At 36.8% G+C, this 27,809-nt stretch overlaps 1 protein-coding gene across 1 annotated transcript in view; it reads left to right on the top strand.

Moving 5' to 3' along the window:
* The window catches only part of POLN (DNA polymerase nu), a 79,905-nt gene that overhangs the window by 31,188 nt on the left and 20,908 nt on the right, over positions 1 to 27,809 (top strand). Inside the window, exons 16-22 of the mRNA XM_026034060.1 lie at positions 3,017 to 3,074; positions 4,150 to 4,227; positions 4,665 to 4,779; positions 19,472 to 19,554; positions 23,532 to 23,663; positions 24,959 to 25,069; positions 26,887 to 26,965. Of these exons, the coding sequence (XP_025889845.1) occupies positions 3,017 to 3,074; positions 4,150 to 4,227; positions 4,665 to 4,779; positions 19,472 to 19,554; positions 23,532 to 23,663; positions 24,959 to 25,069; positions 26,887 to 26,965 (656 nt within the window). The remainder of the gene's footprint in view (positions 1 to 3,016; positions 3,075 to 4,149; positions 4,228 to 4,664; positions 4,780 to 19,471; positions 19,555 to 23,531; positions 23,664 to 24,958; positions 25,070 to 26,886; positions 26,966 to 27,809) is intronic.

The following is a 27,809-nucleotide window of genomic DNA, read 5'->3' as shown; positions in this document are numbered from 1 at the left end:
TCCACTGAGCTAGTCATTTCATTGACTACAAGACTGTCGGGTTGGTCAACCATACTTTCCTCTATATAAACCTAAGCTGACTACTCTTGATCTCTTTGCCTTTAATATGTTTAGAAATGCTTTCCATAATTATTTGCTTCACAATATTCCCAAGAATCAAGGTGAGGCTGATGGGTCTATTGTTCTCCAAGTTCTCCTCTCTGCTTTTCTGGAAAACAGGAATGATGTTCCCTTTTTTTTTCCATCATCAGGAACCTTTCTAATCTCTGTAACCTCTTAGAAGATGAGATCCCAAACCAGGACCTCAGCTGCTATCATCCTTCTGTCATCACTGGAACTTGCAGAGACTTTTTGCTTTGGTTAAACTTTCTTTTTTTTTTTTTTTAAAGACTTGAGCCAAACGGAGCAGTAAAATTAAATTTCTCTCTTCTGATTTCTCTCTCTTTTTGTTTGTTTGTTTGTTTATATCTCTGGTTAACACTTCTTGAGCATTTCCATGTGCTGCTACTGATGATTTTAAACTAATTCTAGTGTTCTCTTGTTAATAATCCACTAGAATTTTTTGCTCATCTGCAAACAATGAATAATACTTAACTTTCAAAAGTAGGTTTTCCATTTTCCTGTTTCAGCTGTATTACTTCTTGCCCATTGAAACGTAATTGTATGGAAAGAGGGATTCGATTTCTCTGTAAACTCTAAAAAGGCATAATGGTCGCATCTCACATTGGGTCTGTGAAGGTCTTCTGGGAGTATACTTCAAATAACTATGCAAAAACATAAATATAGACTATATTTAACATAGTGCAGGGTGACAATCATCACTTAGTTTTCATCACATTGGTTTTGTGCTGTTGAAATAATAACAATACAGCGAATTTACAACTCAAGTTAAGGAAGGCTTTTCATTTGGAAGGTTCTTCCAAGATTATTGTCTCCTTATTTCTCCATCTTTAAAATATCTAATGTAAATTTGCCTCATTGTATTTGGTAACCTAAAGCTTAGAATCTTAGGCCAATTTGTTGTAGTGTACATGGCTTACACAGGTAAATAGAATCACCCTTTGGAAATTCCTATTCTATGTCTAAGAAGATTCTGGCTAGGGATCTATCAAGGGATAGAACATATCAGCCTATCCCAGTAGCTTAAAAATCAGCTTTACCACTTTAATATTTCTTGAATTGCTTCTTTTTCTGAGGTTTTATATAGATCGTGAGTTATTAACTAATTGGTAAGTGAAAGTATATTTTTGCTCTTTAATTATATAATATTGTTTTTCAGAATTATTAGCAATGCTTCTAAAAATACTTAAAATTTTTTCTGAGGGAAGCTTCTTGCATATGCTTCTAATGAAAACAAGACAGCAATATAGCAAGACAGCAATTTTACCATTGTAAGATAGATTTTAAAATATATTTTTATCCATTTCACTTTGTTTAGTTTCAAAATTTTGAAATTAATTGGTTAAGGAGTCGTAATTCATGGGAGTAACTGTGAACTGTAATGTGTGTTGATGATAAGCTTATTAAGTAAATATCAATACAGAGGTCAATGGAGAGTCTGTTAAATGTTCTCTTACAGATTGTAATTCTGCCTGAAGTCAGAATTAAAACATTATGACACACGCACAAAAAAAGGGTAAAATTAGGCTCCCACATTCCTGTCTGGACATGTAGTAAATTAAATAATTTTTTAAAGTCCTGAAAACCTGTTAGCTTCTGTTGCCACTTAAATTGCATGTTATCCAAGCACTGATCCTCCCCATTTTCTTCAAAGGGAGTGTTAGTTCTGCACAGAGGTTATATAGCTCTGTGCTGCCCAACTTGTGCCATGGCCTTGCAGTGACCATGTGTGTTCTTGACTGCTACTAGGAACTGAAGAATGAAATATTCAAGGAGTTGTGTCATTTGTGTCAAACCTTGTACTGATGGTTTGACATGTTCCTAATCTTCTTGCCCTGTGAATATATTGTGTACTGTGGTAGTTTTCCAACTCTCCATGTGTGGTACTGTGGCAGAGATTTGACTTTAATATACTTGGATCTTTGACTGTCATACTTAGACTCGAAACGATCATTTTTTGGGGCACAGTGGTTCTTTAGCTTCCACATTAAATATGAATAAAATACCACCCTTTTAATTTCAGTGGCTTTTACAGTTTGATTGCAGCCCTCATAAATTTAAAATAATAATTCTGTGTTCAAAATTACATAGAAGGTGATCATTTTCATTTGGAAATTACATATCACTATTCCCAACTCTTTAATTTGCCAGTATTGCATAATATCACTATATTCATCTAATTCTTGAGACATCTGCAAATTAATTGCACGGAATTATGAAAATTGAGCTTCAGACACATTATTTCTTGTCATGTGCTACCTTTTGAGATGATGATGCTGTGTGCCACCTTTCCAGATGACGAGACATAATGACACAAAATAACAGAAGGAAACTGCTGTGCAATGTTTCCTGCGTGGCTAGAGGTGTAGGAACCCAGATCATTAAAAATGTCTAGTAATCTTCTACTATACCCAGTCCAGCATGTTATGTCCAATAATAAACTTAATTCTTTTAATCCTGACTCATGTTGTGTTCCTATTAATAGCTCCTTCCATAATTTTTCATGCATTTCAAAAAGAGTGTTAAAATATACACACACACACACACACACACATATATATATATATAATATATCTGTTCTAAAAACTTCTATAGAAAGAAAACTCAGTTCCCATAGCTTAAGGCAGGGTGTATTGAAAGTAAAGCACAGGTTTCTGCCACCGTATATTAACAAAAAAAAAAGTTAAAAGGAAATGGTCTTCATTTGACTTACTCGTTGTGTTCTATAGAAGCCCATAAATCAGAATTTTTAAACATAAATTTAAAATGTCTTTATTATATAGCGAAGTCATTCTAGCATTAGTAATACTAAGATTGTTATTCATATTGTAAGCTGATCATAAGCAAGTATTTTTAAATTTTCACTTACTAAGCATTTTGTTCTTCTTATTTGTAGAACATTCAAGCTATCTCTAAACATCCAGTCAGAATTAAAAAGAAACAGTACGTAAAAGGTAAATTATATTTTTACTAACATGGAAAGGCAATCTTATGTAATTATTTTACTGAGTTATATGATAAAATATTTTAAATGACCCAAACTGTAAAAGCACGTAAAAGTACAGTTCATTGATGCACTGTTATACATTAGCATTTAAACCAATTGCTTTCTGCTGCTTTTTCCCTTGAGAACATTGCTGCTTCAGCATTGATCTAAATACTCATAGTTTTTAAATTTTCTATTCCCCTTGACAGTTTTACTGTTCCTTTTTCCAGATGAAAATTAAAACATCTGAACTTTGCAAATCATCCTCAGGACTGCTTTGTGTGTGTCCAACTCATAAAGCTTTTCCTGGGAAATTAAATTAAGCCATTTTAATGAAACTCACAACTGAGCCCCAAAAGTTAGTCAGATGTGTTGGGTTTGATAGTGAAAATGGGCCTGTGCAGAGGAGATTCAGAGAGGATCAAAGGGCAACCTAAAAAAGCACTACCTAAGTAATAGATACTCACAATAATAATGGGATCTAATATAAGGTTGATCTACACACACTGTCCTTCTTGGAAGAGCCCCGGTGTGGACATGCTGCTCATGTGTTGTACTTGGTTCTTAGGTAAGGGTGGGTTTGCCTTCTCACAGCTATACAGTCCCTGGATTAGAAGTTATAGTACAGATCTAAAACAAGGGTCTGTTTTGGACCTTTTTTGGAAACTGGAGGCAGTAGAAAACGTTAATAGTAGGTTAAATTTACTTGCCCAATGGATTTTTGTAAATATTACTTTAAAACTATTAAAGCCATGTGAGCAGTGGCTGTATAAACCTGTAGCTTTGTACAAATGTGGCACATTTGTCTAAGTAGTCCGATAGATTCATTAATGATCTTATAGATAATACAGGCTTCTCCAAACTATATTTCAGAGTTTTTCTCTCCTGTGTCAAGACATGCTTATTTTTCCCCACTGCTATGCTGTCAGCTGTCAGTAATCACTGATCAGATGAGTTTCACTGTATGTCAAACTATCATCCCTTCCTATGCCAGCATATTTAATTGGGGGTTGAGAATAGCATATGTTTGTCCCATTCTCAAGGAAAAGAAGAGGAAATCATAACCATTTCCCCAAGAACCTTCTTTGTTTCAAACACAGGCTATACATTTTTAGCAGCAGGTAAGATAATTCTTTTTATTATTCTCATACATATTAATATTCTCAGTTCTGCGATCTCGTCTTCCTATTTTTTTGCCTAATGTTGCATATTGCAAGGCAATGAAATTCCTTATTAATTATTAATATTGTTATATGCTGTATACTCCTTACTGTGTTTTGGACTAATGTCCTAGAAAAAGTTGACATGCAAGCTGTGTCATTAGAAGCTTCCAAAAAAAAAGAGCTAATAATGTTAATTGACACTTGAAAATAATGAAGAAATCAAGCACTTTGTGATCTGTAGCTGGACCCTTTTTATGGACATCTGGTTTTGTTGAGCAAGAGGAAATGACTGAACACTCTAGGCCTGAACTGGATTTGTTCAGTTAAAATGCAGATAGATTGTTTTGTTTTGTTTTGTTAGAGGAATAGATTTGTTTTAACACTCTGTTTGCTAGATTTTTCCCATATTGAACTGAGGATCCTTGCTGACCTGACATCTGATCCAGAACTTTTGAAACTATTTCAAGAACCTGAAACCACTGATATCTTTGCCACACTGGCTTCTCAATGGTAAGAGAAAAAAATATTTTTGGTTAGTAGACAAAACAGCAAAAATAATTTAATTTATTACTATGTAGTGGTAGTAAAAGGCCATGTTTTATTCCAATAGTTGGTGTTAATCTAATGTTTTTTCAGATACTAAGAAGTACAATTTCTTTTCTGTCTTTCTGATTTGTTCTCCACTGTCATAATTGCCATATTTAAAAATATTGTAATCCGGGTGACTGATATGAGCCTTGTGACTAGAACTGAAGGAATCGCTTATTGTGAATAGGGCATACTGGTACTTTTGCACCGTATCTGTGTTCACCAAAACATCTTAAAAATACCCAATCAACTGTTAAGTAGATTCTCAAGCTGAAAGATTGTGGAACTGTATTTCTCAATAAAAAGAGAAGTATTTTGAAGCCAGCTTGGTTATTTGACAGAGCTAGTGGAAACAAATTACCTAATTACAAGAAGCAGAGAGACTAGGGCTCATGGGATGCCTTTTAATTCATAGAGATTGTGATGAAAATTTGATGCTTCAGTCGCATTAAAAAAGTTTTTGGCTCCATTACCCATGTAAACAGAGTCACCCACAGTAGTAGATTCTAATATAAAAATACTTATACTGCTCATTTGTTAATTATTGTTAATTAATCATTAATTGATCATTACTGATTGTAAAGCTCATGACTGCACATTGAAAGATCAGCTATCAAAACAAAGGGAGACGAGCTGCATAGGTGTCTGAAGGTGTTTCTTACTGCTTCCTGTTCCACTGTGAACCCCCCAAAATCTCAGCTGAGACTGAGACTCCCCTTGTGGTAGAAGTGCAGAAACCGTCAGTAAAAGGCAGGGTAGGTCTCCCGCTTTGATCCAAGAAGTGAGACAAAGATCAAATAAAATGCCATAACAGAGAGGCAGATTAAATAGAATCATATTCTGTGATACCATGTGCATTTCATGTGATTTCCATACACTGCCCTTGCTTTCCTCACTCTCTTTTTAAAATCTCTTGTACTTTTTTTAGGCAAAAAAAAGAAAGCAATAATAGAGGTAATTTAATTACAGTTCAATTTCTGTAGTTTCTCTACTATTGTAGGCACAACCTTCCCTCTCAGACGTAGCAGTTCCTTCTCACTGCAGCATTTGCTACTATAAAGTAGAAAAAGAAACAAAATGTAGCCAAAATTATAATTACCCCCCTGCCGGCAACTGAATCAGTGCTTGAGAGATGTGCAGTGTGAGAGGAGAGAGCTCAAGGTCACCAACATCCCAAAAATGCAGCTGTGGAGAGATCACCAGAGCTCTTTAGAGTACCTTAGAAGCTCCTATTGATATTATAATCAATCCTTAGCTCTGACATGATGGCACTAGAATCTCATGATGGACTTAAATCCTTGTTTTAGTTTGGAGGTATATTGCAAATGTATGCATGAGTGTGAGTCAAATTTTGCCTCAGCTCCAGGCAAGGCTCCAGAAATATTATTCTATTCAGCAAGCTCACAGCTCTTGGCAGGCGTCAGCCTCTTATAGTTGCTACACAGTAGCTTTAAATTTAATGAAATATTACAGGCAAATATTTTTACCAGACAGAAGTGTCATGATGTGTCTACAAAATCATTACATAATGATTCTGCAAAGAACTGCTGACTCTCATTTAAGCTTCAGGAAAACTAATGCTTGGAAGTAACTTTATATTGTACATGGTATATGCCCACTATTAAATATGGAAACATGAAGGGTTAGAAATTAGTTTATGGAAAAGTCTGTGTATGGTGGCTTTTGAGTGTAGCAAGCAGAGTGAAAACAAAAATATCTGCTAGATAACATAATTATCCAATTGTCGGAACATAGCAAAGGTCTGAAGATATGGGATTTGACTGTTTTTTAATATAGTAGCTTTTTAGTAGATTTTTAATATAAATATCTATTTCTTTAAAAAGGGCTAAATAATATCTTAAACGTGTATTTAGAAAAAAGTTTGCATGAAATGAACTGAATTAGTTGAAGTTTAGCTTCTACTTTAGAAAGCCTTATATAACTGATGCCAGCTACCTGCACGATCACCTTGTGTTATGTTGTCCTGATGCCCTGTGACAGTCACATTGCTCTGGAAGAGCAGAACTGTCACCCAAGTGCTGGAGACGACGAGAGCTGCGTTGGCAGCTGTCTGACCAGCCAGGAGATGTAGCTGCCACAGGGATCCAGATGACAACAAATCTCAATAAAATTGCTTTCACTCCTTCAGCCTAGTGATTCCCACAATAAATAAATAAATCATTTTTGTTTAAAATGCTGTTCCAGAGCAGGGAAACACAGTAAAATGCTAAGATTTGAATACAGTCAAAATCTAACTAGATAGATCAGCAAATATCTTAAAGTCCCTTGCAAAGAGAGAAGATGAAAAATAAGTTTGCAGTCTTTTGGGTGGTGTTTGCATTTTTTTAAATTGAGATAGAGATTACTAGGCTGTTTTTTGAATTGTTCTTTTTAGCTCAGTAGGTTCATGTTCTTCTGTCATGATATATTTTGATGTTGGTAACATTTGGTCAAACTTCAGGCAAGAAATCTAAATTTAGCTAAACACAAGCATATAATAAATACGTGGGATTTGTCATACCTGCACGAGCTATACTTTGTTATCTGATTGCATCCTTGAATTGGAGTAGTATTTTTCAGAGTGCCTATTACTCAAGCAAGTTCTTGTCTTCTTTTTAGATGGCTTAATCCTTAGAGAGATCCCCAGTATTGGTTAACACAGCTGCACCCAGCACAGCCTACTGTTACTACACTATTTAATAGTCTGGAACTAGCTGAGTCACTGTAAGCCTTCCCTGTGTTCCAGTGTGTGGTACAGACATAATCTTTGATATCTGCAAACTAGATGCACTTCCAATGTTTTAGGTTGCTGAGACTGCAATAGAACTGGGAGTTTAGGGTTGGGTGCCCACGTCGCCTACGCAGTGCCAAAGAGAGCGTCTCACAGGGCGAAAAGGAAAGATGTGCTCAGCGCAAACTGCCTAAGAGAGGCCTAGTAGAAATTCTTATCACAGAAATCGGTGTTTGAACTCCTTAGAAGGCGGAAGCGGGATGGCAAGGGCAGCCAGACAGTTGTTGTCCAAAACCTGTACCTGAAGACAGCTGCTCGTGAGTGTGCTCTGAAATAACTCAGCAGGGTTCACTCTTCCAAAGTGACTCAGCTTTTATTTAAGAGTTAGCTACCAGAAGACCTTTGTTCAACCTTTTTTTTTTGTCTAAAGTGTTTTTAGGCAGGTGAGACTGTGTCATATGCTTCTAATGAGAAATTATATATAGTCACACTGAGTAGACCTGGAACTGTGAAACTCTGTTTTGCAGTGCTAAGACAAATTACCAGTATATCTCCAGTATGGAAATGCTTGGGGTGACTTCTACCATCCTGTTCTCTTGATGAGAGAGAGAAAAAAAAAGAGCCTTGCGTGTTATAGGCCAGTCATGTATCCAAATATCCCCGTTTTTGAATAGTCCACGTTTAGAAATACATTATTGTTTGGTCTCTCTGCTCTGAAGTTTGGCTATTTCACTTATTTAGAGTATTATAAGCATTATAATAGTATCATATTATAGCATTCCTTACTAGAGTAATATTAGTATGGTATTTATTAGTACCATTAGTACTGTTGTTAGTATTACTATAGTAATATTATAGATTCTTATAGTATTAATTTACTGTGGATTTCTAGAAATCCTAAGTTCAGTTCTACTTGGTAAAGGCTTCACTGAGAACTAACATAACATTTTTGTCATTAACATTGGATTATCTAGTTTTGTAATAATATGACTATTTTTTAATTAGTTTCATGGCTGCTGCTCCTTTTCCATTTTATTGAAATCAATTCTGAAGAAAGTATTTTTAATTGGAAAATTATTAGTACTTATCTGTTATCTCATTGTTTCATTTCTATTTCGATTAGTGATCCAGATATCTCATTTTTTTATCTTTCTTTTCTATTCTGAGTATTACAGACAAAGAGAGGGCAAGGTTTTGTTTCATATATGCAGTTCAGAGACAGACACAGATTTGATTTGAATGGGAATACACGCTATTTCAAGTCACAGTTGAGGGCAAGAATGCTATGACAGTGGATCTAATTGTGGAGATACTATTCACTGTAGATCAGGTGCTTAATAATATCTCGTCTGGTAAAATAATTGTGAGGAAGGCTTTACTGTTTTGAGAACCTGCAGTTATAGCTCTATAGAGCTGAAAGACTTCCAAATATAAAGAAGCAACCTTCTGAAGCCTTTTTTTGGTAGTTCTAGAGAAATTTGCAAAACTGTGATGAAATTTGATTTTTCTGTGAGACTAAATAGAGCAAAGGATGCTGTGACAAGGTGAGGGTTGCTGTGAAATGGAGAAGTGTTTGGAAGAGAAGCTCTGGGTAAAGGAAGGGCACAACCTGACATGAGGTGAGTGCTTTGTGCTTGATAAAAAATAGGCCTGGTCTTATGCATGAGACTAGAACAACCTTTTTGGTCGTAAAATCATTGCAGGTGACAACATTACATAGTCCCTTTTATAGATCATTTAGGCTTGAGCTTAAAACTAGCTGTTTTTTTAAGCCCAGCTTTTTCTATCAAAAAACTGTCCAATTCCCCATTCTTCTGCTAGAAATCTCCTTTTACTTTCTAGCTTATACTTATTCATACAGATTTTGTACTCAAAATGTTCATGCCAACATAGCCCTTTACTTTTATTAGCTCTGCTCCCTCCTGGTGTTTATTTGTATAAATACTTGAGAAGGCAAGAAATTGTGTTCTCAACATTCATTCTTTAAGGAAAATAGTCTTGAGTATATTGTACTGTGGTCCAGAAACATGAATTAATTTTAGAACAGCCATGAAAATGAGCTAGCAGAACGATGAATGAAAGTGAAGATATTGTGATTTGAGATGCATTACTTGGTTGAGAAAACGCAGTATTATATTGTAAGAGAATATCTAGTAATTTTTTCTACAACTGTAGTATAAGAATTTTAGCAGTCAAACAATGATGTCAAAGGAAAGGATTTTGAAACAATAATACTAAAATCTTTTAGTAGCCATTCCGAGGCTCAAAGGTACATGGTATCTTCTTTGCTTTTTAGATACTGAAATCTCTCATTAGTTGCTTTCAGTATCCTCAGCACAAGTGCCTACAAACAAAGCTGCAGGAGCGCTGGAATTACCACAGAGCTACTGGTTGTCTTTGAATCTAATTCAAGCTGCAGCCTCAAATGACCAGCGCAGAGTCCTCACTTGGCTGCAGAACTTGGTTACTTCCCTGGTAGCATCCAGTGGGTTAAACTAGTCAGGACTTGATATGGGAAACATCCAGCCATGGGTAGGAGGTCTCTGTGGGGATGTGTGTGAACACTGATTTTACTTTGGAGCCTGCATTCATCAGGAGATTGGATATTTTGGAGTCTCTCCTGTTGGTGCTGTCCTGTAGCGCTAAAGAGCAGAATACTTGTTAATGAAGATTGAATCCATATCCTGGGTAGGTGCCCAAGCCATTACACTGTTTGCTAGGATCTCTCTCTTTATTAGATGGCTCTCTTCATTTAATTTTTAGTGTTCATGATTATTATTTTGGGAAATGAGGGAAAATTTAAGAAGTGAATCACTTTAGGCACCTTTACTAAGCAGTAAGAAAGAGTTCATGGTTTATGATCGTGAATGGAGGAAAGGACTTGCCTGGCCAGAGTAAAGACCCCAGGCCTAGGCTTCAACTCTGGGTTAAATGCTCTAGCAACAACACCCTCCATATAATTTCATTAATTCATTATTTTTCATTACTGATGAGAAAAATACAGCTAGAAATAAGCTGAATCAGAATCACGATTTCAGATTAGGGCTTTTAGGTCACAAATCTTCCTGCTGTCAACACCATGTGAATATCCTAAGTTTTAGAAATTTCTAGTTTAAAATTTTTAAGTTTTGTAGAGTTTATTCTTCTCCTCCCACTCCCCACTTTTTTTTTGAGTTTTTCTGTTGATATGGACAAGACAGATCTAGATTTTGGCATTTGGGCTTGTGATATGTACTTACTGCACATGTTTTTTCAAAGCACATTCATGCAGTTTAATTCGCTATTGCTTTCACGACCTACTCCCTTGTTCCCCACTCCCCTCCTCAGTAAGCAGTGTAAATAAATACTGACGATGAAGAGGAGGAAGGAGGCTCAGTTGGTTTCCTCGGAGTAAGAAGTGGTTAAGCTCTAATGGGCTCAGAACCTCAAAGTTGTTTTACTTTTGTGGCAAAGTAATTTTTATCTTTTTTAAAACTTGTAGAGGTTGATATTAATGAAATTAAACACTTGTCTTGGTTTTCTCTCTGACAGACTGTATGACAGCTTATGGAAATTTCACCATATAGTTTACAGTCCCTGGGAGAAGTGCTGCTATGATGTGTTTAGACAGATAAAGTAGAGGGAATAAAGTCCTTAGGAACCACAATGGCTTTTGCTGTTAAAAGAGTAAACAATAGCTTTAAAGAAACCAGGTTGTTAACAAAAAGTTCCAGCTGACAGCTTAATTTTATGTCAGATTGGAAGCTTGTTGTTGTTGCACGCCACATAGTCTCTTAGGATTCTATAATAAATAAATGGAAAACAAAATTGCACAATTTTCACCACCATAGTTACTGCAGAGCTCTGAGAAGTGTGATGAGTCCTCAAGTGCCGAACAGAATCCAACAGTAATTTGGCTTTGCTAAATTAATGGTTAAGTTTTTCTGGGTTTTAAAAAGTTTTCTCCTAATATTCATTTTCATCTGCAGTGACTTTGATCACTGAATCACAGAATCACAGAATATTTAAGGTTGGAAGGGACCTCTACAGATCATCTAGTCCAACCTTCCTGCTCAAGCAGGCACACCTACAGCATGTGGCACAGGGTGGCATCCAGGCGGGTTTTGAAGACCTCCAGAGAAGGAGACTCCACAACCTCCCTGGGCAGCCTGTTCCACTGCTCTGTTACCCTCACAGTAAAGAAGTTGCTCCTCACCTGGAGACGGAACTTCTTGTGTTTCAGCTTGTGGCCATTACCCCTCGTCTTATCGCTGGCCGCCAGTGAGAACAGCCTGTCCCCTTCCTCCCTGCATTCTCCCTTCCTGAACTTATACATATTAATCATATCCCCTCTGAGCCGTCTCTTCTCCAGAGAAAACAGGCCCAGCTCGCTCAGCCTCTCTTCATACGAGAGATGTTCCATTCCCTTAATCATCCTGGTTGCTCTTCTCTGGACCCTCTCGAGAAGCTCCACGTCCCTCCTATACTGGGGTGCCCAGAACTGAACACAGTACTCCAGGTGCGGCCTCCCCAGAGCTGAGGAGAGGGGCAGAATCACCTCCCTTGACCTGCTGGCAACGCTCCTCCTGATGCAGCCAAGATCCCATTGGCCTTCTTGGCCACGAGGGCACACTGCTCACTCATGGTTAACTTGGTGTCAACCAGGACTCCCAGGTCCCTGTCCGTGGAGGTGCTTTCCAGCAGGTCGACCCCTAATCTGTACTGATGCCTGGGGTTATTCCTCCCCAGGTGCAGGACCCTGCACTTGTCCTTATTGAACCTCAKGAGGTTCCTCTCTGCCCAACTCTCCAGCCTGTCCAGGTCCCTCTGGATGGCAGCACAGCCCCCCGGAGTGTCGGCCACTCCACCCAGCTTGGTGTCATCCGCAAACTTGCTCAGGGTGCACTCCATGCCCTCGTCCGGGTCATTGATAAACAAGTTGATAAAATACTGCATTTTATAAAAAAGCACCGGCGCTTAATGAAGTTTTTCAATTTATTTCATTAATTTTGATTAACTTTAATCAAGCTAAATCTTGATAAAATGGTGAATGTGAAGGTAGATATTTTAGATCCACACCATGTCCAAAATGTTTTGAAGCTCTACAACACACTTTGACACAGCTTATAAACAGTTACTGTTGAAATAATGGATAGTTTTCATATGATATGCCTGGGAATTAAGCTCATTATCTGCCAAGAAATCAAATACAGCCTGTGAAAAGCACAGTAATGTCCTATTGACTTTGAGAATTGAAGAAACTTCCTTGTTTCATCTATATCCAAGTCTAATAGACAGTTTCCTTCCGTCTTTTTGCCCGAGTTGACACGCTGTGTTTTGGTTTCAGAGCAGCTCCTGTAGCTCCAGCTTGCTTGGTGCATGCAAAGGTGAAAAGAGATGCAGTGACCAGTGATAATCTTCTAGGCACTCTAGATGAGTTTCATTTTTTCATCCTGATGCCTCTGTTCCCTCCTCATGAGGAAGACAATCTTTCTACTGCTGTCAGCATACTTTTCAACTGGTGCATAGTTGTGTAAATACCTCTTAGATATAGAAGGAGTCATATCCTGCTGCTAGCTGGTTCCTAAAAAACTCTTTGTTTCAAGGAGGCATAAAATCCATGTTTACCACCCTCCTATTTTTCTCTCTCTGTCAGTTAGCAGTGTATTTGCACTGGACCTTACATTCTGTGTCAAATCATATATTAGAACTATGTATGAAATATTCTGTGATGATAAAAAACAAAAACCTCTAGACTGGCTCATTGCACGTGTCTTATTCCTGGCTCTTGAGTGAGACCTGAGGCAAAAGTAACAATCCACTTTGGAATGCCAATGGCTTTGGGGAGGCTGGTTCTCAACTGCTTCCTTTTATGTATATTGTAACAGAAGTTAACCAGGTAAGAGTTGTTTCAAGATTTCTCCCACATGCCCCTTTGAAATCATGAGAGAACTTTTTACCTGAAGCTTGTTAATATTTTCATGGTCATGGATTAGCAACTTTCAAAAAAAAAAAAAAAAAAAAAAAAAAAAAAAAAAAAAAAAAAGCCAGTTACATTAACAGACTAGATTATTGTGTAGCCAAACCTTTACATCTGTTTAGGATGCTGTAATTGGTATATAGTTATAAGTCATAATATGAATTAGTCGTAATAATACTGGTATCTTTTAAAGGGTAAGCATCCAGGATTTACCTTCTGCATGATAAATGGAGAAGCCACTACTGCATGCCACTACAGTGGCAGTGTCACTGTAAAAATGAGTCTTTCTAAACCTTGCAGTTGTCATTAATTACCTAAAGTTGTCTTCAGCAGTTTCAGGTGCCAATACAAAGTTCCAAACACAAATTTACAAAATATACAACTTTCATTTGCTATCAAATAGCAACAGGTAATTAAAAATGACATATATATGCCTTTCACTGATGAAATAACAGAAAAGAACTGTAAAGGAACAGTCATATGAGCAAATCTGTATTTACTCATTTATTTCACATTAATGACCATGTACAAAATTAATTTAATGGCACTCCAGCTCATTTCCCACATCAACAGCTCCCAGCTAGTACTTGGATTAATTGGCAGATGCAGGAGAGCAGCCAAAAGCTTCATGGCTGTTATGACTGAGCTTTGCTTGGCTGTAAAGTGGTGCAGATCAAGGCGCTGCATGTCTGCCAGTTATTGTGTTTGAAGAGTTTGTTCTGCCTTTTCTAACACATAAACAGAGGACTTCCGTCACCACACAATATTTCCCAGAAATGCTGAATTGTTTTATCACATTCTTTTAAGAATGATTTCCTTCCACTTCTACTTGTTCTCAAAGTTTTTTTTTTTTTTTTTTTTTTTTTTTTTTTTTTTTTTTTTTTTTTTTTTTTTTTTTTTTTTTTTTTTTTTTTTTTTTTTTTTTTTTTTTTTNTTTTTTTTTTTTTTTTTTTTTTTTTTTTTTGGCATTACTCAGAGTTTATGGCTGTGGCCCTCTTTGATTTTCTTTTCTTTGTGATCAACTCCTTTGTACTGTAGTCTTAAGTCTTAAGTGTACTGTAGCACTAAGTTCTACTTACTAAGATTTGCATTTATTGATTCTTTTAAATATTCTGTACAAATTTTTAAAAAAAATCCATCAAAGTTGCTACACTGTTCTTCAAGTTGAAGATTAAATTTATTTTTATCGTAGATAAAATAAGTCTTCCTTGGGCATAATGAAACTGAGTAGTCATAGATGAAAGACTTAATGCAGCAGAAACCCTTTGTGATGTCCATTAGACCATATTAATGCATGAAATCATGTACTGAATTTTGGAGAAATTATAGAAAATATTCAGGATATTATCTTTGCCAAGTAGTAAGTTACACTTGCCATTTATGTTTCTTACTAGCAGTTTGATCTTATCCTTCATTGTTTCTCTATAAGCTTTTTCTCCATTCTTTAACTCTAAGGACTCTCTCAGGCAGGTATTTCAATTTTTTTGATGTAAAGCCCGTTTATTAAAGTGCTTATTGTATCTCTAACCCAACTACATTTGTAGGTTTTTTTTCTGCAGTAAGTTTTTGCTATCCTCACAGTTCTTTCCGGGTGTTTATCTTTGCTAACTCCTTCCAAGAATAATGTGGTCTGTTAACATGAACTTGGTAAGTGTCTTCCAGCACAGAAATCGATCATTTTACTTCATAGATGTGTATCCAGCAATGTACTACGAAGCAGTATTAAGCAACGAAAACAATGGGCAAGCAAGATAGAGTTATGGGAATAGGAGGAGAATAGTATGTGGCATGGAGAGGAATTTAAGAATGCAGGCATGCAAGAGGTGAAATCTTGCATGTTTGGAGATGGCAAATCAGGAGGGATGTGGGTATGATAATATTGATTATGAACTTGAACAGATAGCTTATTCAAGGGACAAAGAAATGAGAAGGATGTCATAAAACAGAAGAATATGGGTGTTTCATGCCAGAACTAATGACTATATATGTGTTTTCAGCAGGACTTCAGAAACAGATACTGTTCCCCAATATAATCTCTGGCAAAACCGTTCTTCTCTTTTTTGTGCATCAATTTCTATTACATTCCTATGCATTAACATTCTTCCTATTCCTTCAGATATACCTGCAGTACTGAGTGAGATGAAGTCTGTCTCTACATCACTGTCTAGGCCTGACAGCTAAGGCATTTTTATGTCCATTCAGTTTCCTTTTGCTGAGGCAAGTTTATCTTCGAACACTGCATCTCCATCAGAAATCTTTTTTACACAATTCAATATTGTGTATTTGTCTGTATTAGTTTCGTTAGTGATTATAGCTTTAAAATCTGTTATGCAAGCAAGCAGATAACAATATATTTTCCTTAGTACCATAGAATTCCCGTGATGAATTCCAAATCAAAATAAAAAAAAAAAACTTTAAATAGATTCGTAGAGTACTCTTTATAACAAAATAATTCATTATCATAAAAATAAGTGTATTTCTAGAGGAAACAGCCTGAAGGAGAGACCATTGAGGATTTCTAACGTAGCAGCTACAGTGATAAGAAACGGAGCCACAAAAGCCATTTTATTATTCATAGGAATAATCTTTAGCTCAAACTGCAGGGATGTCACCCTGAATTACACATGGAATCAAGCATGCTAGCTAGAAACCAATCATTGTTAAGACTTAGAGGAAAAAAAAAAAAAACATTTCCATTATTAAGAAAAATGAACAGTTTTGATTAATGACTTGGATTAGCTCAAGTGATTGTGTGACTTATATGGCAATTGCTTCTTTTATTATTCTGGATTCTTGAATGTGATACATAAATTTACAAATATATGCCAGAGTGCCAGACTTAATGCCTCCCTGACAAGTGCTCAGATAAGCCAGTCTAACACACAAGGATGTGCTGACTGACCAGTTTGTTTTTAGCATTACTTTTAAAGAAATGTACATCAGGCTCCAAAATTTTAGTTGCCTCTCATTTTTATATATATAGTATATAAATATGTATAGTGTGTGTGTATATATATATAGTATATACAGATTATAGTATAGAAATTTCTTGACTAACTAAAGATTAGGAAGTACTAAGTGTCTGTTTTTCGGACTAAGATCACAAAGTGTGTGTACCTGAGCACTAATAACTGTATTAAACTCAGCTTTATTGTGATTGCTTACTGTACCAAGACAATATCCTTCTCCTGATGCTCCCTTGCAGGATTATAGCAGTAAGACTGTTTCTGTTTTTCTTAGTCAGCTTCTTGAGTATGAAGCAAAATCAGCCTTAAAATCCTACGACTGAGTCTTGCTGTGCACATAATCTTGGTCCAATGTCGTCTTTCACTCTTAAAACTACTTCAGAACCCCTAGTTGAAAACCATTCCAGCCCTTCCCAGCATGACTTTTTGGGCTCTTTGCTGGTGAATGGCTTGCTCTGTGTCATTGCCTCATCACTATGGATCTCCTGCAGGCCTCCCTGCCCCTGAACACCCTGTGCTCTTTCAGTTACAGGGTTCTGTTTGTTTTGCTTTGTTTTTGGAGAGGTGATCCTTTGCACACTGCGTGGCTCTCAGTTGTCTCTAGCTTCAGACACAGATAAATCCGTAACACATCCTATTGCTCTACTCCTGTCTCTTGCCTTCTCCAAGCCCTCTAGCTTAAATTATATGAGCTGGGGAAAACAGCATTAGATTTTGTATTGTTTCCCTAACTTTAGTATTCTGCAGTCTTGGTTCTTCCGCTCAGAAGGGTCCCCTGGTGAGCTCTATTCACAGTTCTCTAAGGAACTCATATCAGATTCCATTTTTCCTCTTGGCTCTGATTTTCTGGCTTTCTCAAGAATATGCATAGGTTTCTGCCAGGACCTTCAGGAAATTCCTGCAGACTTTCTGCCAGAAGTTGCTTCAGGAAATCCTTGATGATGTCTGGTTTCCTAAATTTGTATTTGATAGTTCCACTTGCCACTCTGTCATCTTAATAAAGAACATTTGGGAATCTCAACCCACTTTATTCAAGAGTCATGATTTTTTGAAATGAAACAACAGAAAAGGCTAAATACTAAGTCTCTAATCACCAGATTGACTGATTTAAACATATTTAAAACATTGAAAACATATTCAGTTTTATCTTTCCCCTTCAAAATATCTGTACTAATCTAAATCTGTTTACATCTGTGATTGACCTGATGTACCTTTATGCAAACTGTCTAATTGTATTATATATAGGCTTGGGTAAAACTAGCATATTAGCTAGCAAAGTGGGTAAGTACAAATGTAGACTTCTCTTGAATTTCTAGGTATTTGAATATCATAATAGTGGTGAGTGAGATGTGTAGAAATATGCTGCTTTCTCAAAGCTTGTCAGCCCAGCCTTTCATTACAAAGCATCACTATGGTTTGGAAAGTGCAGTTGAACCATCTTTAACAGATGCATGAGAAGATGAGGAGATTTTTTCATAAACTGTACATATGACATCAGCCATCTCTGATAGCAGTTCATCTTTAAGTTTCAAACACAGTTTAAGTAGGTATTTCTTTTCTGAGTATGAGTTAGGGGATCAAGAATTCTTCAGAAGTACTTTCATTTAAACCAAAAGATGAATATTCGCTCAGTGCTGCTAGTTGTCAATAATTGGCTATGTTCTTTCCTAAACATAAGCATAAGGAAACATAAGCATAAGGATTTGGTGGACTGAGAACTGTCTGGATGGCAGAGCTCAGAGGGTGGTGACAAATGGGGCCGAGTCCAGTTGGAGGCCTGTGGCCAGTGGTGTCCCTCAGAGGTCAGTGCTGGGCCCAGTGCTGTTCAATCTGTTCATCAATGACCTGGACGAGGGCACGGAGCACACCCTGAGCAAGTTTGCAGATGACACCAAGCTGGGTGGAGTGGCTGACACTCCAGAGGGCTGTGCTGCCATCCAGAGGGACCTGGACAGGCTGGAGAGTTGGGCAGAGAGCAACCTCATGACGTTCAACAAGGACAAGTGCAGGGTCCTGCACCTGGGGAGGAATAACCTAGGGGGGTCTTCAAAACCCACCTGGATGCCATGCTGTGCCATGTGCTCTAGGTGTCCCGGCTGGAACAGGGGGATTGGACTAGAGGTTCTCTAGAGGCCCCTTCCAACCTTAACCATTTTTTGATCCTGTGATAAGAAAAGGTATTGGTGGTTCATACCTGGTGTGTGCAGAGCTAGCTCTTTATTTTCACATTACCAAATCCATGAGCGCTTGGCTGGACAGTTTACATGATGTGGTGAGTGAATGGAAACTAGGCGGGGATGATACCTCGTTGCTGCTAACCAAGCTGTGCTGACTGGTTAAGAAACAGCCACTGCTGCCTCCTTAGGAAGCATCTCTGTTGTGCAGCTCTGTGACACATATAGAGGGTTTCAGTGCACGCTCTTATCAATCATCATTTTTCATAAAAAGTTGGATATTCCTACTAGTAAAGTTCTAGTATATCCTTTGTTTAAGTAACCTTAAAATAATAGTTATTACTTTTGTTTCTATTATTACAATAATAGAACTACTATTTTAAGAAAGTAATAGAATTTGTGTATACTGCATGTCTTGAAGAAATGCTATTGCTACGAAGATTTAGCTTTTCTCATGGGTCAATGTTGGAGCCTCTTCACTGTTAAGAACTAATAATATAGTAGAAGGAGTTTTTCAAGCCAAAAATTTAATCAAGAAAAAAAAGGGGGAGTGGGGGCAAGAAGAAGATGAAGACTGAAGTTTGAATAGTTTTATTAGTTTAGGACTGTCATTGCCATAATTTGTAAAGTAAGTTGTAGTTTTTCAGCCTAAGATGACAGCCTCTCTATTCTTCTGTTCATATAATTCTGTGTTTTTAGATTTTATTGACTTTAAGTACAGTTTCTTCAGGCTAACGATATAAATTACTTTTACCTGTAAAATATAACATTCTTGTTTACTTAGGAAGGGGATTCCAAGCGAACAAGTGAAGCAGGCTGACAGAGAACAGGCAAAGCGTATGGTCTACTCAGTAGTTTATGGAGCAGGTAGGCATTTATACAAATACAAATAGATCTGCAAAAGATTTTATTTCATACTTTATGAAGCTGCTATTTATTCATAACTTATACAAGTGGACTATGTTTCTAAAGATGAATGCAATTCATCTTTATAAGCATTATATTTTGACATTTATGAAGTATCATTAAATAGTATACTCAGAATGAGAATTGTCAAAATAATATAACCACACTGGCATATACAAGGGTTACTCTAATTTTATGTTGCTTTGCTGCTAACTGAGGTGTTTGGCTTTAAAATAGGTACAGTTTTGAATAGACTTTACATTTTGTCAGTGTATACAGACATAGCTGCAATGAAATTAAAGTTACTTCAGTATGGTCTCAAAACACAGTGGATCCTGATGTCTCCATTTCTCCACAACTGCAGAGGACCTGCAAAAAGACATTTCTAGAAACAGTTCTGCTTCAGCCCTGTCTAGGTAGTAGATAGCTAAAACTTACTGAAGACATTCCGTGTGCTTTCCAAAACTGCCTGCCATATTTCAAATGGTGCCCAACATTTCTCATACATAACTTTAGCTGTTCATACATGCTTGGAGTTACTTCTTCTGGGAAAAGGTACTTATTACCTGCATAAAAGCTCTCATATATTTGCTTTAGTGAACAGCTCACTAAGCTTTATGCAAGTCCTCTGGAGAAATGTAAAAGCAGTAGAAAAGAGGAGCTGTTAGAAAATTCCTCCAGGAAATGACATCCCTAGGTTACAGGCTCTATTCAGCCTAGAGAGACTTAAATCTACGTCCTGGATTCCAGGGTAAGAACACTTTCTGGACCACCTTTTGAACCTGAAACACTCAATTTGCATTGAGTAATCAGTGGTCATTGAACCAAATGCAGAGTTAGCCAAGGGCATTGAATTTAGTGGTTAGAGCATTTAGCTGGGAAGGGGTTTTAGAAAAACAAACAAACAAAAGAAACAACCCCCCCCCCCCCCCCCCCAAAAAAAAAAAAAAAAACCCACTTCAGATTCAGGTCTCTAAAATATTTTATTTTACATATAGATATGTGTGCACACTTCTACATTTTACATTAAGCTATTGCATTTTAAAACAGTAACTAAAAAAGGCCAGGTCTGAGAGCTGAGCTTCCTGAAATGTGGATTCAGCCCTTCAGAGTCTGAATCTAGAATCCTATCTCCCTTTCCAGCATGAATGCTGCCATAGCACCCTTGCCCCTTGATGCATACAGCTGCTACATGTTTTCCCTTGGCTCCCTTCATTCTCGGTGGGACAGGAAAATGCCTAAAACTGAATCAGAGTGACTCACTACCTTTCTGAATGCCCTGATGTATGAAGTCAGCAGAGAAAAGGAAATGTCCAAATGTCCAAGTTCCCGGGCTGGAGCCTCCTGCACAGGAGCCTACACTTGGTATTCATGCAATAGGGGATCTAAATGATTAGATTAAGCTGATGGTATTGGCACTCCCTCTGAACTAGTCACTGAAAATTTCAGTGTCACGGTGCTTTATTTAGGTACCTCCATTTATTTGTTTGTGCCTCCTCTCTCTCAAATTAGGGTCATTGAAGCATCTGTCAAATAGTAAAATATTCCCATTTAACGCCAGTATGATTGGACCCTAATTAAGACATAATACAGAATGATGTAGTAAATCTATTTAAATGGAAATTGGGTAGACAGAGAAAGAAAAAAGGATACCTAAATTTAATGTACTAGATTCTACACAAACTTTTCCTCCCTTCAAAAGACTGGTAACTTTTTTGTAAGGAGACATTTTGTCATAACTGAAGAGTATAAATCATAATTATTTTTTAATTGTGTTTCTTCTGGGATTAAGAAATGCAGAACCAATTCCTGAGGAATTTACTTGTATTATGCTTACTAGATTCAATAGAATAAATAATAATTATTATTTAATAAATAATATTTGAATTATTTGTGTTCCATTTTCTTAGCTTTAGATTGCACATTATTTTCCTTATTTTCCAGATATTTTCTATATTCTCAGAGGATAAAACATAGTCTAGTAAGGAAAGATGAGTGTCACCATGCCTAGGAATTGGTACTTCAATAAATATACCCGGTATTGAGAGGGATGTCAGTGTTACAATCTGTTTGTTTGATCAGGAGCAATTTGGTTCACCTGCTTGCAGTCATATTGTAAAGTAGAGCAAATAACAGCCAAAGTCTCTGTAAAATAAGGAATTGATTCTATTCAACTTCAGTATGTTCAAATCCTGAATTACACAGAACATGGAGATATATCAAAGTGGTTAGATTAAAAACAGAGAGATGGATAATGATATTTTCAGTTTTGAAATATGATATTACCGAATGGAGAACATTAAAGTCATGGGCTGTTGCTAACAGTTCCCCAGGCACAGAGACCTGGAAGGCAACATTGCTCAGCAGGGCATGTGCTTCCACCTTGTCAGAAATGTTCTGACACAGCTGCACAGACCCTCTCTTTGCTCCCCATGAACTGTATTTCCTAGGAACCTTTCAGACTTCCTTATTACTATTGCTGTTTAATTTTCCTGCACTTTTTAATATCAAATATTATAGTAGATATGTATATCATATCTACTATGATATCTATCTATATCATATATAGATATGTATATCAATAGTTCTTTAGATGGGAAATGTGGATAAAATTAGGTGTTGCAGAGCTATAATGAAGCTAGAGCAATATCCTGGCTGTTCATGATATGTACTTTACCAGGTAGATGTGTCATTTTTTGAACAACAAAGGAAAAGCCCTTTCTAATTAGATATCTAATGAAAGTGCAGACTTGTGCCCTTAGCTCAGCTAAGAGGCATCTTAGCTGTATTGTGAATTTCCTATTCTAGTACTTTGTCCAGACTGGTGTTCCTGGATCTCGCTACAGATCCTGACATGACTGAGGAGAAAATGCTACAGAGTTGTCCTGAAATGCACATCAGGCTGACAGCGATGGCATTTAGGTGCCTGAAATCTTCTCTTTCAAAAATGTTGGATAATTTCTCTTGACAATCTTACCGTGACAACAACTATTTTGTGTCTGTAATGCCTTGAGACATTTCATCTCAGCTTATGTTATTTGCAGCACAGTGCTCGTTTTCTCTTGCTGTGTAGCTGACATAAATATATCTGTCTTTCAAACCTCATCTGACTAAGATTGATGTGTGTTTTATTTTCTACTGGAACTATTTGGCTTATAAATGTGTTTAAACTATAGCTTTCAGCTTATATTTTCATACTCTGGAAAACTGTCTTCAGCATTTTTCCGTCCTGTTTTTATCTGATAAATGCTTTTGTATACAATATAACTTATATTGTGCATCTATACCTTGTCCAGCAGCTATTATTCCTGTATCCAAACACTTCTGTTCTTCCTTTTTCAACACTTATATCTTAAAACTTGAATCCAGTTTAAGGTCCAAAATTTTAGGCACATGACGGTTTGAAATCTGTTTAACTGAAACTCCCTAACACCTTTCTAAGACCAGACCAATTTGTCTGATTACTTTGGCCATACAGCTTTTCTATGACTTTTTTTCACCCTATGCAAAACTTTTTACCAAACTCAATTGGCCACATTGCCTTTTTTTCCCCAGACTTTTATTCACATTTCTGTTTATTTAAAATTGGCCTCAAGTTCTTCATCATTCTGTAAATTTCAGCACTTAATTAGTAAATGATACTTAAAACCACAGGCGGTATTCTATATACAAGAAAGGTATAAAGCACATTATAAGTATAAAATATAGTTAGGATTTTCAGAACGTGCTTAACCCCTAACTGTTCAGTAAACCAGTCAGGCTTAAAGTATAAAAAGTCAAGTACTTGCTTTTTTGAAATATGTTGTAGTGTGTCAAATCCATACTCTTTTGTAGAAATAAATAGATTAATAATAGTCCACTAGTTGTGGAATATAAGGGTGCTACCTTTTATGTAGTAATAGATTGGTGGATATCTGTATTGCTTTATTATACACCAGGTAAGGAACGACTTGCTGAATGCCTCGGAACTACTTCTCTTCAAGCCAGTCACTTTATAGATAGTTTTATGCAAAAATACAAGAAAGTTCATGAATTTACGAAGATGACCATTGAACAATGTCGAAATAAAGGTAAGTCAATGTCTTTAAGCGTATTTCTGCTTACTCATCAGTACTGTGTCATAATAATGAAGACAGGTTCAGCTCAGCCAAAATTCAGGTCTTTAAAGGACAGGGGAAAAGATCTAGTAAGCTATAACATTATATAACTTCCTGTAGAAACAAGTTGGTCCTCTTTTAACTCCAAGAGGAGGAGGTTGTTAAATCCATAGCTACTTCTTTCCAGGTAGTTATATTTACTGCAGGCACTTTTTATCTCTGGTACTTGGCAAGAAAAGCCTTCTTGTCACATGAGGTTTTCAGTGCGAGGCACTCATTTCTAAAGCTACTTTCTGCAAAGCAACAATTTGTCAGAAATTGCAGTGAGAGTGTAAAATAGCAGATTACATGTTAAGCACCTGTTGCATGTAAATACCACAGCACACTAATGGCCCGAGATCTGTGCTTATTAATACAAAATTCTTAGTTCAGGTGATACCTTGCAAAGGTTAGAAAGATCTGGAGAGATTTGCATGTTGCCAGATTGAAACAGTATCTGTTTTTGCTGTGTAGTGATGGCAATATGGTTCTCTGGAGAATCTAAGACAACAATTCACATGGAGTTGGTGAAAGGATATCTTAAGGATGGTTCCAAGGCTTTTTAGCTGTTTGCTCTGTCTTGTACTTTTTGCTCTCAAACCTGAGCAAATCATTGCACCTTTTTTTTTCCTAGCAATAGCTGGAATTTTCAACGTGCGTAGCTGTCATCAGCATTCGCTCCTGCCCTTCCTTTCTGCCTCCTTTGAGCTCTGACACTGGGAGGGAGGGAGTTGGATGGTGCTGGATCCAGTCTGCCTGTACACCTACATGATGTTAGCTTGCAGTGTGAATAAAAATTACACTTTTCAAAGAGTTCTTTACTGTTAAGCATCACTTTTTAGCCTGATTTCCTAAAGCAAAATGCTTTGCATTTGCGCTGTTTGCCTGTCTTTGCTTGCTGGTCCCCTACCTGGCCAAGAATTTTGAAACTGTTTCCGACAGATTTGAAAGAGGGGCATGGTCTCCAAAATTACTTCCAAAAGTGTGAACAAGCTGCATCTTGTGCTGTCTCTGATCAACTGAGGATATCAGAGAGATCTGAACGTTCTCTCAATGAAATAACCATACAACATCAAAGTGGTTTTTAAAAGCTCCGTTTCCACTAACCATATTAAAATATTAAATTGCATTGAGTAACTGCAAAAACATATAACATATTACAAAAGAATTTCTTAATCCTAATTTTTAGTCATTGAAAGAAATGCTAATGTTTATATAAATCTCTCAAGGTTATGTGGTTTCCATAATGGGCCGTAAGAGACCACTGGCTAATATCAACGCACAGGATTACAAACTGCGGACCCAAGCAGAGAGGCAGGCTGTCAATTTTGTTGTTCAAGGTAAAAAACCATCTACCTGCATACATACCTACATCCATACCTGTCCACATATCTATCTGTCCATTTTTGATGCTCCTAGGCAAATAGTTCCATAATCTCAAAGGAATGCATGATGAATTTCCTTTTAAAAGGCAAGTTGAATGAGATATCTTAGCTTTCCAAGGTGCAAATAAACAGTGTCATCCTGCTCTGCGGTAGCTCTAGGTATGGATAGGTATATAGATATACATAGGTATGGATGCAAACTATATATATAGTAAATTATGAGAAGTAACCATTCGTAATGGTGGTTCTGCGGGCTGGATGGTGCTCACTTTTCCTGGGTTTCTGCTGCCCCGGCGAGCCCTGCTGAGCGGGCAGCGCAGCAGGAGCGATGACCCTGACTCCTCGGGCACATCCTGCACTTCCAGCCATCTGTCCAAGGAGCTCAGGGCTGAGGCAATGCTATCACGGGATAGTCTGCCAAAATCTGCACGTGCCTGTGGCACAACCCACAATAATAACATTACAGTGCTTCATTGCAAGCTCAAAGAAGAGGAGGAGGACAAACCTGATGAAAATCTGCTGGATTTTTTTTCTTACTGAGTATTTCCCAGTTCAATAGTCTCCAGGAATGTGCAGTGTGATATTTCAGACATGATTCAACTCTAGCTAAATCTGTAGAATAAGTTATGTATTTTCCTAAGGTATTAGTAAACCTGAAAGCTATTACAGTTACTTGGGAGAACTCTTCTCTGGCAGCTTGCTGGTTTGTACGCTCCAAATATACTGGGAAAATAATTATATCCACCAGGGTCACATGGGAAAGCAATATCTGTCCAGTCTATTATTTTATCATGGTAATAATAAGAAATGATTTAAAAAAAGAAGGATTGTAAGACTAATTTTTTAAAGGACTGTTTAAAAGGATTGTATTTCAGCAAAACAGAATCAGAATACTTTTCCAAAAAATATGCTGTTTCAGTTAAACATACAAAAGTTGCATCAAAATCAACCAGAAAAAGATTTAAATATTTTCTTTTAAAATATATAAATTATAACTTTCAAGAAACATATATTAGAAAAAAAAATTCCTTTTGAAAGTTACATTGTATTTTATTTTCAGTGTTTCATGAAAAATGCATAATAGTATTCTACATGTATACGTACGTAATACATATGTGATATATGTATGTATGTGGATGAACTACTCAATTTTATAGTTTTATTTTCATGATCACTAAAAATGTTTCTGTTTGACCTTGACAGAAATATCTCTACTTACTTTCTATATCAGAGAGTCCCTATTTCTGATGTATTGAATCAATCTGACATATGTCATTTGCACCCGAAAACAAGATATGAATTTGGGCTAAATTCACAATTGGGCATGGACATCTCATCAGCAGGGGATCTCCCCTTCTAATGTGGTTAACAAGAAGTTTTGAAAAAAAATGTTTCGAGCTTTTTTCCATCATTTAATTCATTTTTAGGTTGATTTGAATTCAAATTTAAAGCAAGATCATTTTGGAAATTCAACACTTTTTATAAAACGGAAGTTCTTAGCTCCTGGCCAGACTTCAGTTAAATTAAACTACAGTTAACTTCTAAATGTATATTATTGCTTTCTGTTTTAAAATGAACATCTAAGTATTTAGTTTATTAATCTTATGATCTGTTTAATATATTATATCAATTGACTCTGCTAGTACGGTCAATGCTAATAGTTCAAAATCTTTAAAATCTTTGAACATCTTTTATTGCTATGACATTCTTCTATTAAAGTATGTTTTCCCTTTGCATGCTTTAAATTAAAAGCAGATCACTTTCTTTTGTAGGATCTGCAGCTGATCTGTGTAAAATGGCTATGGTTGAGATTTTTACCTCTGTTGTCATTTCTCCAACTTTAACAGCCAGGTAAGTGATTAATGACTGAAAAATGTTTAATTTTAAAATTAAGAAAAACACATTGAAATGAACGTCTTTCTGTCATTTTAAGCAGCTGAGGAAATACTGTATATGTCTCTGAGTTTTAACAAGCAAGGACTTGTAAGAGGGTATTATATATTCAAAGTTATAGCTTTGTGCTAAAATGGGCTTTTTTTGTAAATCTCTCTTGACATGATGAATTACCCTTGGGGCCATTTAAACTCTGTCAGATCTAGTTCAGTGGTAGTTCAGGATCTTTGAAATCAAGCCCACTGATCATATCCTTCCTGTATTTTGAGTGTATTGTATAATGGTAATTGAACATTCAACGGGCTGGGAAAAAAAAACAGGAATCAGGAAACCAGTGCCCAAGCAAAATAAATGAACATTTTTTTTCATCTTGTGTAGATGGCTTTCCTTTCCTGAAGAAAAGTTAGGTCATGACGACTCTCTTGTGTCATGACTGTGGTAGCTGGGTGAGAGATCACAGAGCATCCTGGAGCTTCACACACCCCCAGCAGGAATACTGAGGCCCAACTTTCCCACAGTAATGTATGGACTTCACACACCCCCAGCAGGAATACTGAGGCCCAACTTTCCCACAGTAATGTATGGAGCGGAGGTGCAGGCAATCAGTCAGCATCACTATTTGCCATGAAAGAAAGATGCTCTGAAGGCAAATGTGCAGAGCCCCCCCACCAAATTCTTCTTGAAGGGACCTGAAGCTTTTGGCAGCTATTGCCATGTCTGCAAATGTTGGGGGATGTTTCCTTCTCTCAACAGAAAATTTTATGGTGATTGCTCTTTGTGGTTGCTCTTTTATAGAGTGTGT

The sequence above is a fragment of the Nothoprocta perdicaria genome, unplaced genomic scaffold, assembly GCF_003342845.1.
Source record: "Nothoprocta perdicaria isolate Ctin4 unplaced genomic scaffold, notPer1 scaffold_14, whole genome shotgun sequence".
Taxonomy (NCBI): domain Eukaryota; kingdom Metazoa; phylum Chordata; class Aves; order Tinamiformes; family Tinamidae; genus Nothoprocta; species Nothoprocta perdicaria.
This window is presented reverse-complemented; position numbering and strand designations above follow the sequence as displayed.